Raw genomic sequence first — 12,496 nt, 5'->3', positions numbered from 1 at the left:
CGTCTACTTCTGTAGCTGTTCGTCTCGACACATTATGTGGTCATTTTACTGCAAAAGCATATTTATTTCTACTTCAGTTCTCTGAAACTCCATGCCTCTACTACATATATTTTACATTTTGAGCCTGTGTGGTAGAGCTTGTTCATCATGGAACAATGATTTGGCCTTCCTTGCACAAGCAGAAGAGGCAACCTGAATGAATTTGTAACAAATCTGTTTTGTTTCATTTTTGCCTTTTGTGATGCTCTTTTTCACCTAATTCTCCCTCTTTTCTGTCCCTACAATCACGTCTCTCTGCAGGATGTGCGTGTCTGAGTGCCCCAGTGGTTTTTTCCGTGACGATAGGAAGCGCTGCAAGAAGTGCTCCTCCTTGTGTGAGACCTGTGTTGGAAGTCGCAGCGACCAGTGTACCTCATGCAGGACAGGTTCCCACCTCAATGAGGGCTCCAACACGTGCGTCACCACCTGTGCCGACGGCTTCTACCTCGATAAAGGTATGTGTCCCTGCCAGTCACATTGGCTTTGCAATGGACAAACACTTATCCAGTGAGAACATACATGGCAGAGCATAATGCTGTCAGGCAATTGTATTTTTTCAGCATTCCTTGATGCCAGTTTGGAGTTTTTATGAGCTTCTTCTGCCTTTGAGAGTATCTCGTTTTTGCAATCCTAAAATGCAGCAAACGGGCTTTGTTTGGCTTAGCAGTTGTGGAGACACTGCAGCAAATTGCACCCGTCAGCACAGAGATAGATGATGACTACTGTGTGCCCACCCAAGGTCCCGATTGTCCTCACTGTCCCAGCAAGTCCACTGTTACTTAGTTGTCCATTGATCTGATTATCGAGGCCTGAAGTGAATAAGATTACAGTCTAATTGAAATGTACTGCAAAGGGAGGAGAAGGTAACGCACTAATAGGAAACAAACTGGACTTTAAGAAAAATCTGTGCGCTACTGGCAGCACAAAAATGGTCGTAACTATCAGCAAAACTTTAATTCGCTGCCTCAGAATGATGCCATGGTACCCTTGATGTAATGTCTAGCCACATGTTTATTTTTATGCTCGCTAAACTGAACAGGACTGAAGGGTCTATGCCATTTTTTTTTCTTCACCAAATTAAAGTTGCACGAAACCTGAAATAAAACAGATCTGCTGAAGGACTGTCTTTGGACTATATTTTAGGTAATTTGTCTTGTTTTCTCTCTGTTTATCACCAGTTTTTAATAAACGGAGTAGTACAGCAGTATTCATATCCTGGTTTGTCTGATGTTCGAGATGTATGCCTGGCTGGATGAAAGCAAATCAGGAATGGGAGACTGAAACTGTGTATATCTTCTAATTATGTCTATATATTTGCTTTTTAGCCAAGATAGTGTAAGTCCTGGCAGCTGTGAGAGTCTCTGGCAGCAGATCTGACATGATCCCATCCAAGTTCAATCATAACATTTCAACTGGCTAAGATCTAGTGGATACCGTTTCCCTTTAGACATGTCAGCGCAGCTTAGCATTGTGATGTTTTCTTTCCCTTTTATCATTCTGAAAGCAAAGCGAGGTGAATTCTTGCCTTCACCAACACGTGGGCATGATTTTATTACAGGTCAAGATATCTTTTTAGAGATGACAGATCGAGTGTGGTTTTGACGATTACTGTAAAGACAACGGATAGAGACTTTCTCACACTCTTGCATGTCCGTAAAACATCTTGCCCCAGGTTGTACTGGGTTGTTTTACTTACTGATTAATCTTTTTATTGCTTTTTAATTGGCTGATTTATGTTCACTGTATAAAATGTCAGAAGATGGTGAAATCACAGTTTCACAGAGCCAAAGCTTGTCGTCACTGTAACCGACTGTCCGAAATACAAAGATATTCAACAAACTGCGACACAAAACCAAAAAGGTGGATAATCACACCCCTGTTCAATTCACATTTAGTCAAGCAAGTAAGACAGAGATAAGATAATTTCGATTTCCAATCCTCTGCAAAAATGGGGAAATAACTGTTTCGAGGCCATGAGAAAATGCATATTCTTTTCATGAAACTCAGTCTGTTCTGTCATGTCCTGTATCCAGTCTGTAATTATTTTAAGATCCCTGAATGCCCAACCAGCAACCCTCGTTTACTCTCAGACTCGTCCTCTTTGCGCTCATTGTATCACTAACCCAAACAGAACAGCAAAGGATGTGTCGTACAGAAGAAATGCTTTTCGGAAATGTCGAAATAAGAGTTTTAATTTATAGTCGTAGTCTTCTCCCCGGCTTCCCTGGAATGATAAAACATGTTATTCGCATATCTTTTTGGCAATCGTCGCTGCCGCTGCAGGCAGAAGTGTCCATGTGCATTGTGTCAAAGCGTGTCATTGCCTTTAGCCTGCCTTTTGAAATATTCATCTACATTCCCATCCTCCCTCACCAACACTACAATTTTCTTTTTCAGCCCTGCAGATTTCTCCCCCCTCATCTTGCCATCTCGCCATGCCCCCCTTCCTGTTTTGTTCATGTTCCCCTTTTTCAACTTATTCTGTCGTTTCCCTCCACTTTCTTCCACATCTCACTGCTCCTCCTCGCTCGTTTTAGGCCTTTTCATAGTCTTTGTTGTCTTTCTTCTCCGTTCCTGTCCTTTTTTTTTTCGAAATGCAACCAGACTTATGGTTCCTATTAGCCACTGTGTACGACTGGCTCCCTCTGTGTCTTTCAGATTTCAACATTTGCAGGAGATGTCAGGAGAACTGCAAGAAGTGTACGACCTCCAGTATCTGCACAGAATGTAAACCTGGGATGAGGTGAGCTGGGAGCCACACAGAGCCTAACAGGAGTTGGTGTTTAGAGTTTAAAGCCCTGATCATTTTGGTGTCTTTGGAAAGAACTGGTCTCAGTGTTGCTGTGTAGTAATGAGGCTGGATGCTGGCACAGTGCCGTGACAGTATAATTTTTGTAAATTTACAGTCAATGCAGTAGTTGGTCAACTGAGTGGAGGTGTCTTTTCCCTTTCTATGTCCAAATAAATGCAGAATGAAAGGTTGTTAGAAAGCATCCACATTATGATGGCGGCTTTGTGCTCCACCTTTAAGTGTGCTAAAATCAGAACACGGCCATAGAAGCCAGTTTGTTTTACAAAGTTCACTACAATATGCCTCTCATTCTCACACACACAGTTCAGTGCTTTGCCCCATGACACTTCAAAAGGGGGGCAGCCAATCCTGTGATTACTGGACGACTAGCTTCACCTCCTGAGTTACACCCAACCTTTATGCTCCACAAGTATATAAACAGTTTAGTTCATATGCAGCTCAACAAAACATACACCATCTAATTTGCTATCAGTTAATTCTGAAATGTATTACAAACATGGTGCTCTGTGTTCTAAAAGCTTTGAACATTTTATTTTGCATCAAGTTGATTTTAACATCAGTGTTGTGGCCTCAGGATAAAGACCTTTTGTGTTCATCAAATCTAACGCCGCAGGAGCACAGTGCTGCTAATTTAGACCGGCACATTATGTTACGCTGTGGTTTGGATTTGCAGCATAAATCAGTGAAACCAGGGCTTCCCAACTGCTTTCCGCTTTGGACCCAAATTGAGTAAACTGAGTTTCACCCGGTGACCCAGGCTTATTAAAACCCACATATACTCATGTCATGTGGATACCCACAAGAAGTGGATCTGTTTTGGGTTGTAATCCTCACCCTGAAGAGCCTCTGATCTCAACCACGTAGTTCACCAGGCAGACATGTTCCAGTTCATTTTTTGGCCACATCCACGGCAGCCTCTTCAAACCGACCCAGCTACACTTGACCTGACAGAGGATAGGGCGTTTCAAAGTGCTGGAATTCCTGATAGGTCATGAAGGAAACACTTGTGAAGTGTTTTAAACATATTGCGGTCTTGAACCCACCTCTAAGTGTTCAGTGTAGCCAGAGGTGGAGGTGGGGACACTCGAAGGCCATAATTTCCTCAGCGAGATCACAGTTACACACACACTCACACACACACACACACACACACACACACACACGCAGCCTCCTCCCCTCTTCCATTTACTTCACCATTAATGCTCAGTTAGGAGTCGGGGAGGAAGAGGGGACCAGACGAGATCGTTTCTGGGAAACTTTAGCTAACACGGACCAGCTGTTTTTCAGCTTAGCGCAGCAAGCTCACCAACCTGTCCTCACTGTGACTTCACAGATCTGACTTTATAACCTCCAAAACTGCTTCCTAACTGACCTCCATCCCAACATGTGACACCTTCAAAATTATCTACATTTTGCGCTGGTCCAAATGAGACTGATCTGCACTTCGTTTTTCTGATTATTAGTCAAAATGTGAACGAAAGGCCAGTCATCATTATGCACTCCTACACATGACACAGTATCACTGGAGCTTTTTTTTTCCTTGCTAAATCTTTGTCCAGAATTTTTTCTGCAGCAGTTGTTATTTCAGGCCAACTTTCACTTATACAGAGCCAACAGTTTGAATTTCATGTTGCCAACAGAGGAAATACAATATTCTTTTCTTTTGGTATTTACTACAAAGATACAAAAACTTACCTTTGTCTTCTACTTTCCAGTCTTCAAGGAAGCAAGTGTCAGATGACCTGTGACCCAGGAACTTATTACAACGGCCACAGAAAGACCTGTGAACTCTGCCATCGGGCCTGTGCCACCTGCGCAGGTAGGAAGTCATCAGACTTTCAGTAATAAGCTAACACTTTATGAGAAGAACATTTATTATGTAGGCCATGCGTGCTGCTGTTTTTTTGGGGGTTTTTTTAAACGATGTGGCTGTGACAGAATTCCTGAAGCGTGTGTTCATGTGTTTTTCAGGCACAGGTATAGAAGCATGCACTAAATGCGCAGACAGCTACTTACTTGAGGATTGGCGCTGTGTGTCAACATGCAGCTCCGGCTACTACCTGTCAGAGCAGACCTCCGACAACGGGCAGGTGCAGAGGTCCTGTAAGAAGTGAGTCAGCACGCCTGCCAACACCTCTGCACGACAGTAACAACCAAAAAAACGTTCTAGTCTGTGGAGATAAACAAGGAAATCTGCCTTTCCTGAGCTAGTGTCGTACACATGTCCTTATTTTAAGATTAGTTTAGCATTTTCTATTCTTACTCGTCCTCTCTGCAGTGCACACTGTTTGATTTCAGAGTTTCTGGTTTGGTGAAATTGGCCTGCAAACAAGTGTTGAATTACAACTATATTTAAAACTGAGACTCCAACAGGAATAATTCAACAAAATTACAGTCATTGTGACAAAAACCTGCAAATGAGGAGTTTGCTGTCATCTGCAATTTACATTAACAGTAAAGTGTAAAAAAAAAAGAAGTTATTTTTCAACAAGCCCATCAGAGCTGCCGTCTGGTACAGTTATTGTTTCCGTCTTAAAGTTGTGTGTGCTTTTCCCCTGAACAGTTCCTCACAAACGTTGACCTGGATGAGTAGAAAATTGAGGGAAAGAACATGTAAACATACTCATATTGCTATGCTTGATGACAGTTTGATGACTAGTTTGTCTCCGATCACACCCACAGTCAAACTCCTCCACAGACTCAGACATCTTGTCTGCTCTTCTTATCGTTTCCTGTGATGGGTTTGCCTCCCTGGTATTTGTCTCTCCCACTTTGAATTATTTATTACTCACTTGATCCTTTACCTTTACTGGATTCCTTTATTCCCGGTCACCACCCCCTTGTCTCAGAAACTTCAATCAGTTCATTTCTGGTAAATGTTTTTGCCCCATTTTCACACCAGCAGCATAGTAAATGTTAGAACTTTGTTTTTTTTCTGTTGCCTAACACTAGCCTTTTGCTCCTGAAGAAATGTTCAGGTATTTTTTTCTTAGAATTTCCTTTCTTGCTTAATTTTTAAAACCTTCAGTTGCAACACTGTTCACTAATATGAACCGAAAGGGCTGAATCAACTATAGATATTTTTCTTTTTTCTTTTTTTTTTCCTGAGCTGTGGTTGATCGGACCTCCAAGGCATTGCTTAATTTTGTATTTTAACAATTTGGAAACTAACATTGGTCTGTTACATACCTCCACAGTTTGTGATGCACACTAGACCAGAATTTAGTGACAAGAGAAGAAATCATACACATAAATGTTCTGTGATTAGAAGAGGAAGAGTAATGGCTATTTCACTGTGATTATTTACACAACATCTGATATGACTGTATATAATCTAATCACCTGACGCACACTTGCTATGATAACATATCTTACACTGCAGCATGAAACACCAAACTCCAAAAGGGTGTTTGTTACTTAAGGATGATTTACTTACACCTATAGCTCAGTGGTTTGAATGTATATTGGAGCATGTAAATGTATGTTGTCTTTAAGGAACAATTTTAACTTTGAAAGAGGATATGTGTGCAAAGTTTAGTGCCGGCTAGACCAGAAGGTAATTCTTCATCTAACCTTTGACAGGTGTGACAATAGCTGCTACGAGTGCTTGGGGCACGGGGAAAGAAACTGCAGCAGCTGTGTCAGTGGTTACAACCTGGAGGCAGGAGCCTGCGTGGTCAGCACCATCTGCAAAGATGGTGAGTTGTCAGCTTTCTCATCTCTAAGACGCTCTTGATGGGCGTGATACTTGCTTCATTGCATCTAACAGGCAACATGGTGGAAAAAACATGCTTTAAAATGAGGGGAAAAAAAGAGCTAAATTCATTTTTTGCCAAGTGTTAAACCCAAATATATACTAGTTGTGGACTTGACCAACTCAGCTAATCAAAAACCTCAGAGGGGCAGATTTACGCATAGTCTCTAGAAATGAATTCTGTTACATATCCCACGGTGTGAAAACAAAAATGTGACATATAGTTTTCTTAAATGGAGAAAAGGATTCACTTGTGGCCTCTCTAGTTTAATAATCTGAGCTTTGTACTAACACCTTGAACTAAAGCGCTCACTGGTGTAGCTTTACAGCAGGAAGTCTGTCCTTGCTTTAGGCTTTTGTGCTCTTTATCTAGGTCTCATTCAAGTTCTGCACATTACTAATATGATATCTCTTTGGGATTACACGCTTGCACATTCTTGTCCTTTTATTTTAATATCATGCCTCTTTTCCTGGATTTTTGCTGTGCTTTGGATTCTCAGTACCGTCTACTTAATCTCCTTTTTGCTCAAGTGTTCAATATCATCTGCTTCTCTAATTTCTCTTTGTCTTTACTTGTACTCTCCTTTTTCTGCTGCGTTTTGACTTTTTGCCCAATTGTGCATGTTTGCTTTATTAGTCTTTTAGTGTAAATGTTCCTGCGCTTCACTAAGCGACTGACGTGATTTTCTGATAATGAGGTTTTGACTACAACCTGTGACTTGCTGCTTTAGTCATAACCTTCTAGTTAAAATGAACCCACGGCCATGAAGTCTCCCAGCTGGTGATGAGATAAAGCTCTGAGGAGAAAAAATATCTTTCTTGTGTGACCTTTCTGTTAATGATGGGGTCTTTGCTTAAAGTGCACACTCAGTCTGGTCTCTATTGGGGATTCTTTTGAATTGGTAGCTCAAAAGTGGATTCCTGTTAAATTGCTTTTAAATGCAGGAATTGACCTACAGGTTTCACAGACTGGCGGTCCACTTTAAGTGTTTCTTTTGTTATGCAAAATGAGACAAAGTTGTGAATTTCAAAAATCCTCAATTTGCTAATTGTGTGACGTTTGTTTTTTCTCTCTCTCTCTCTGTTTTTTTTTCTCCCAAATCTGCTTTACTTTTCTCCTGACGTGGATCCAATCATTCCACTGGACTACAATCATTTTCTACCTCGATGAACATCAACTGCGATTGGATCAAAAAAAAACCCTCTTCTTGTCACCTGAACCCTCTCCTGATCAATCACACGGCTCTGCCTGTCATTCAACCATTGCTAATGGTTCTGCCCTGTGTGTGTTTCCACATGTGTTTGTATTTGTGTGTATGTGAATGTGTCTCCCCCTACCCTTCCTCCCCTCCTTCCAACCCCCCCCCCCCCCCGGTATCTCTTCTTCCTGGTCTGTGGAAAGCAAATGAAGAATCTTGGGCGGAAGGCAGCTTCTGCGTGCTTGTTAAAAAGAACAATCTTTGCCAGAGGAAAGTGCTGCAGCAACTGTGCTGCAGAACATGCTCGCAAAAGGGGTGACGGGACGTAGTCGCCAGGCGTAAAGGGAGTGCAGGGGGGATGCGGGGGCACAGGGGGCACCCCTCCCTCTCAAACCCCCTGCCCACTCATTCATAGTCACATAATTTATAAGAGAATCTGTGCCTCTTAAAGGGACTGCATCGGAGGTGCGATGACAGGACTACAACAAACCTACCTTTTTTTCTGTACTGGGACACACACATGTGGTCAGGGTGTAAAATGACTGGGACTTACTTCAAGAACAAATGAGCAAATGAAAAACAAAAGCGAAAACAAACAAAAGAATAAAAGTGTCGGTATTTTGTGACCAAAGCATTGATGCCAAAATAATTGAACCTTCTTTTTTGTTGCAAGTGTAGGAAGCATAGCTAAAAACAGGAGCCACTCAGCCTGTGAAGCTCTGAATACGTCTGTGTGCATTTTTATTTTGGCTCCTATTCCTCCTCTCTTTCCAGCGTTAACGATAAACAGATGGAAAGTGAACATACAGTAGGAAAGGCCGTGGTTTTCTGCCTGTAAATATACGTCAAAGAAGAAAAAAAAAGAGAAGCTCACTCAGTAATGTGAAAATAATGTGTGTCTGGGCTGACTTTTGGCTGTTTAGGGGAGAGAAGACAAATTCACACACAGTTATATACGCTCACAGATGCTCATTTACCACACACGCACACTTATAAACATGAACGCAGACACATAAATCAGCCACCACTTGAACTCATAGACACCACAGTGTCACTGTATGCCAAGATTGATGCACGTTACTGACCAAAATCACCTCATTTCATTTATTTAAAACATAAACCTGCCCTCTGAATCGTGTGTGTGTTTGTCTTTATTGGTGTGTCCAGGAGAATGCCATTAATTCTTGATGTAAGCCCAGACAGCATTGATTCATTCAAAAGGTACTCCAAGACGAGTTGATAGTCATTCCTTCCAGGTCTTTCTGCAGGGAAGGAAACACTGCAGTGAGTTGTAATGGATTTGTGGTATTAGGGATGTACCGATGCCAATTTTTCACTCAAGACAAAGATTCTCGATACAGAACTTTTGCCCAAAACGGAGTATTGATTCCATCCATTACTGTGACTAAAAGATTTAAAGCTCCTCTTTACTTTGTTGTCACTGGATAAAGTTATCGAAATATAGCTCATATTTGTTACAGGGACCTGAAATTCTTTTATATGTTGGTTTCCACATGCCATATATAACCCTGCTGAAGGGAATTTTGTCCATTGATGGTATTTTATCTGTATCGGTGCATCCCTACATGTTACTGTTCGCAAATAAAATAGAGTTTTAGAAGTTTCTACTCTGCGTCATTCCATTATAATGGAAATGCATATCAACTGAAGTACTGCGCTACACTCTGAACACAGAAGGTCAACGTTTGGCACAGAAAATATTCTGTGGTTATCACGTTTCATCTGCACGGGAAGACAGGTGGCAAACATGCTGCGGTGCAAATCAGCGCTCTGACCATTTTACTTTCAGTTACTTTGGACATTAAAACACGTTTGGCAGCAGAAAAATTGGGAAACGGGCACATCGAGGCAATATTTTTTCCTTTTCTATTTGCATTCTAATAGTTAAAACTAAAAGTGAACCGACAACGTCACTGCAGAATCAGGAGTCGTGTCAGAAACATACATCATATTGAGCCAAATCTATGCTTGTGATAAAAGGCCAACAGACTTCAGACGCCTGGTTTCTCCTCCTGTCTGTCTCTGAACTTTTCCTGATGGAACTCAAAAGTTATTCTGGAGGTGCTGGTTTCTAATAAAGAACCGCAAAAACATAATGTTTAAGATTCTTATTTTGTGTGGGTGTTCACACCTGCAGCTTGAGCATTTACAGTATTAGATAAATTGTTGTACTGTCACCTGGTTATGGTTCTTGATGATTTGTAATAAAGATTGATGAATCCCCTGTTTTGGTTAACAAAAACTTAATCTTGGTCATTGTTTAAGATGACCTGTGTGTGTGTGTGTGGTAGTAGACAAACACAGACTTGCACTCACACACAAACACGCACGCCCACCCCTCATATAAAAGCTGTTTTTATTGTGTACCTGTGACATATCTGTGACAATGCATTATTAATGTTACTCAAAGTCCTAGTTTTGAAAATCTTTTTTTTTTTTACTTAAGTGTTCTTATTAAAATGTTTAATCTGTTCATGTTTTTGTTTTCTTTTAAGTTCTTACTATGTTGGCAGCGTATCAGTCAGTATTAATTTGCCTTTTTAGCGTTTTTGTTTATCGGTTTCTCACTTTTGCCCCGTTTTACACTCAGTACATATTTTACAAGTTCACGAAAGGAAATGACATAATTGAAATTGAGATGCTAGATTTTATTTTTCCGGCACTCACTTGATCACATTGATTAAATGAAAGTGGCCCCCGCCCCAGGCAGAGCATTTAAAAGGTAGATATGTGCGCTCAATGACAATTAGGCCGAAGATGGAAAAAAAGGTGTTGGCTGCTTTCTTATAGGTGCAAGCTTCATTGTCTTGTGTGGATTTAGTATAGTTTGCATTCATGAGTGGAATACAAGGAGTGTATTTTACTTGCCATAAAGCACAACATATATCAAGAGGTCTAAGGCTACAAATCAGATAATATGAATGTATGAGCTGGAGGAAGAAGCATTAGTAGTTGCTAGATTGTTGTTTCTAACCACAAGCTTTTTCTAACTTAAGAATAACAGTAAAAATATTGAACAATCATGCAGTAGCCCTCCATGAAACATTTCAGTGCTACTGGGCCACTTTAATTTAGAAGATATTACCGGTACATTTCTGCTTTATACAGTATGGCAGGTTGGGCCAGTCCATTACAAATCATTACATTTTTAAAAGGATTTCTGTCCAGCCATTTTTAAGATTTTTATTAAATTTCAGTTTCCAAGGTAATCTAAGGCATTGCCTCTTTCAGTACATTGAAATTTGAGGCTATGTTTGAACAACATCTCAAGAGCTATTTAAGATAAGGGCCTGCAATTTTCACCGTTATTTCTTATTATGTGTTTGATTCAGAATCTACAATATTAGATAAGTAGGTCAGATGTTCTCTGATTACTAGTGAGTTAAACTATAAAAAAGCTGCCATGGAAGATCCCATCTTTGAGCACATTTTTAACAAAAACATTGCTAAAGCAGGTGTTAACTAGGGATATATTCTGGGCCGAATTTAGCTGCATTTAGTTTACCAGATTCCATTTTAGACACTAGTTTATTAGAATGAAAAAAAATTCAGAAGTCGTTGTCAGTCGAACAGAAGGCGTGTGATCATCTGAGATGGAATAGCCCAGGTGTAACCTCCCAGATGCCACTGTGTCTTACAACTGGTGTACATCTTCAAACATTGGCAAGTGTGCTACAGCAGGAATTTGAGTGATTGCGTTTTGCCACAATTTTTCTTTTCATCAGCTAGAACTTGTTTAAAAAAACTTGTTTAAACTGTTGGTAAAAGTGATTCAAGATGTTTTTTTTCAAAGATTATACAGCGATATACAGTTACTCAGACAGCTTCGGCGTGCCAAATGTGACCAGCGGTACAGCAAAGCAGAATGCGTGTGTGAACAATCCTGTAGTTCAGTCCTGACCTACTTTGTCACTTAAATGAATCCAGCATGATTTTCTGGGAATCCCGTAAGTGTCTTAAATTCAAACAATGCCACAGATTTTTCCATCACACACGGATATTTTTTTATTGATGAAATAAAAGTCAACATCCTTGACATAAATGCTGATTTCAGTCCTCATCAGACTCCAAGCAAATGTTTCTGTGAAGTGCTCTTTTTAAGTGCTAAATCTGGCCATAATTCACGTTATCCATTAAGTTTTATCATGTTCTGGGGAGCTGTAACTCATGGCCAGCTTGCACTAAGCCTCTGTGATTTTCCTTTTTTTTTTTTTCGTATTTAGGTGCTTCCAAGCTCAAACTACATTAATGTTTGGTAATAATCCCGAAGCCACCCTTTAGCACAACATTTGGTTACACTGTACAAAGCAATTGTTGTTTTAATGGTAAAATTCCAGTAGCTGTGGTTGCTAGAACGCTACCGTAAAATCACGGTAAAACAGTTTCTACATTTACTGTAAAGAAATATAAAATATTGTTGATTTTAGGGTTTAAAAACGGGCTTCATTCTATATTTTACTATAAAAAAGTAAGTTTTAACCTTTAAAAATTAGAAAATTTACTTGAAAATACAATTTTAAAAATTAGGTTTGTGTAACTTACAAATATTTCAGCATTTTTTCCATTATCAGCATAACAGTTAGTGTATTTAACATGAAATATATGCATTTTTAGCAGAAACTGTGGTTAAAGCGGTCATAAATATTAAAGCATATCTCTGTTATAAACACA

The 12,496-nt window shown here is 40.1% G+C and overlaps 2 protein-coding genes across 4 annotated transcripts in view; one reads left to right on the top strand and one right to left on the bottom strand.

The window, feature by feature from the left end:
• Positions 1 to 12,496, top strand: part of pcsk5b (proprotein convertase subtilisin/kexin type 5b) — an 87,236-nt gene that overhangs the window by 54,502 nt on the left and 20,238 nt on the right. The window contains exons 16-21 of one of the 3 annotated variants that reach the window (XM_022196413.2): positions 301 to 494; positions 2,698 to 2,782; positions 4,567 to 4,670; positions 4,823 to 4,961; positions 6,434 to 6,549; positions 8,017 to 10,049. In XM_022196413.2, coding sequence (XP_022052105.1) covers positions 301 to 494; positions 2,698 to 2,782; positions 4,567 to 4,670; positions 4,823 to 4,961; positions 6,434 to 6,549; positions 8,017 to 8,123 — 745 coding nt within the window. In that variant the 3' untranslated portion in view covers positions 8,124 to 10,049. Of the gene's footprint in view, positions 1 to 300; positions 495 to 2,697; positions 2,783 to 4,566; positions 4,671 to 4,822; positions 4,962 to 6,433; positions 6,550 to 8,007; positions 10,050 to 12,496 lie in introns of those variants that run through there. The other 2 variants (XM_022196411.2, XM_022196414.2) reach the window with 2 other exon arrangements.
• The window catches only part of LOC110950830 (protein prune homolog 2-like), a 188,370-nt gene continuing 177,901 nt past the window's right edge, over positions 2,028 to 12,496 (bottom strand). Inside the window, exon 18 of the mRNA XM_051951056.1 lies at positions 2,028 to 2,073. Within this exon, the coding sequence (XP_051807016.1) occupies positions 2,043 to 2,073 (31 nt within the window). The 3' untranslated portion in view covers positions 2,028 to 2,042. The remainder of the gene's footprint in view (positions 2,074 to 12,496) is intronic.

This window comes from Acanthochromis polyacanthus, chromosome 7, assembly GCF_021347895.1.
Source record: "Acanthochromis polyacanthus isolate Apoly-LR-REF ecotype Palm Island chromosome 7, KAUST_Apoly_ChrSc, whole genome shotgun sequence".
NCBI classification, from domain to species: Eukaryota; Metazoa; Chordata; class Actinopteri; family Pomacentridae; genus Acanthochromis; species Acanthochromis polyacanthus.
The sequence above is the reverse complement of the archived record's forward strand: the minus strand, read 5'-3'. Positions and strand labels throughout refer to the sequence as shown.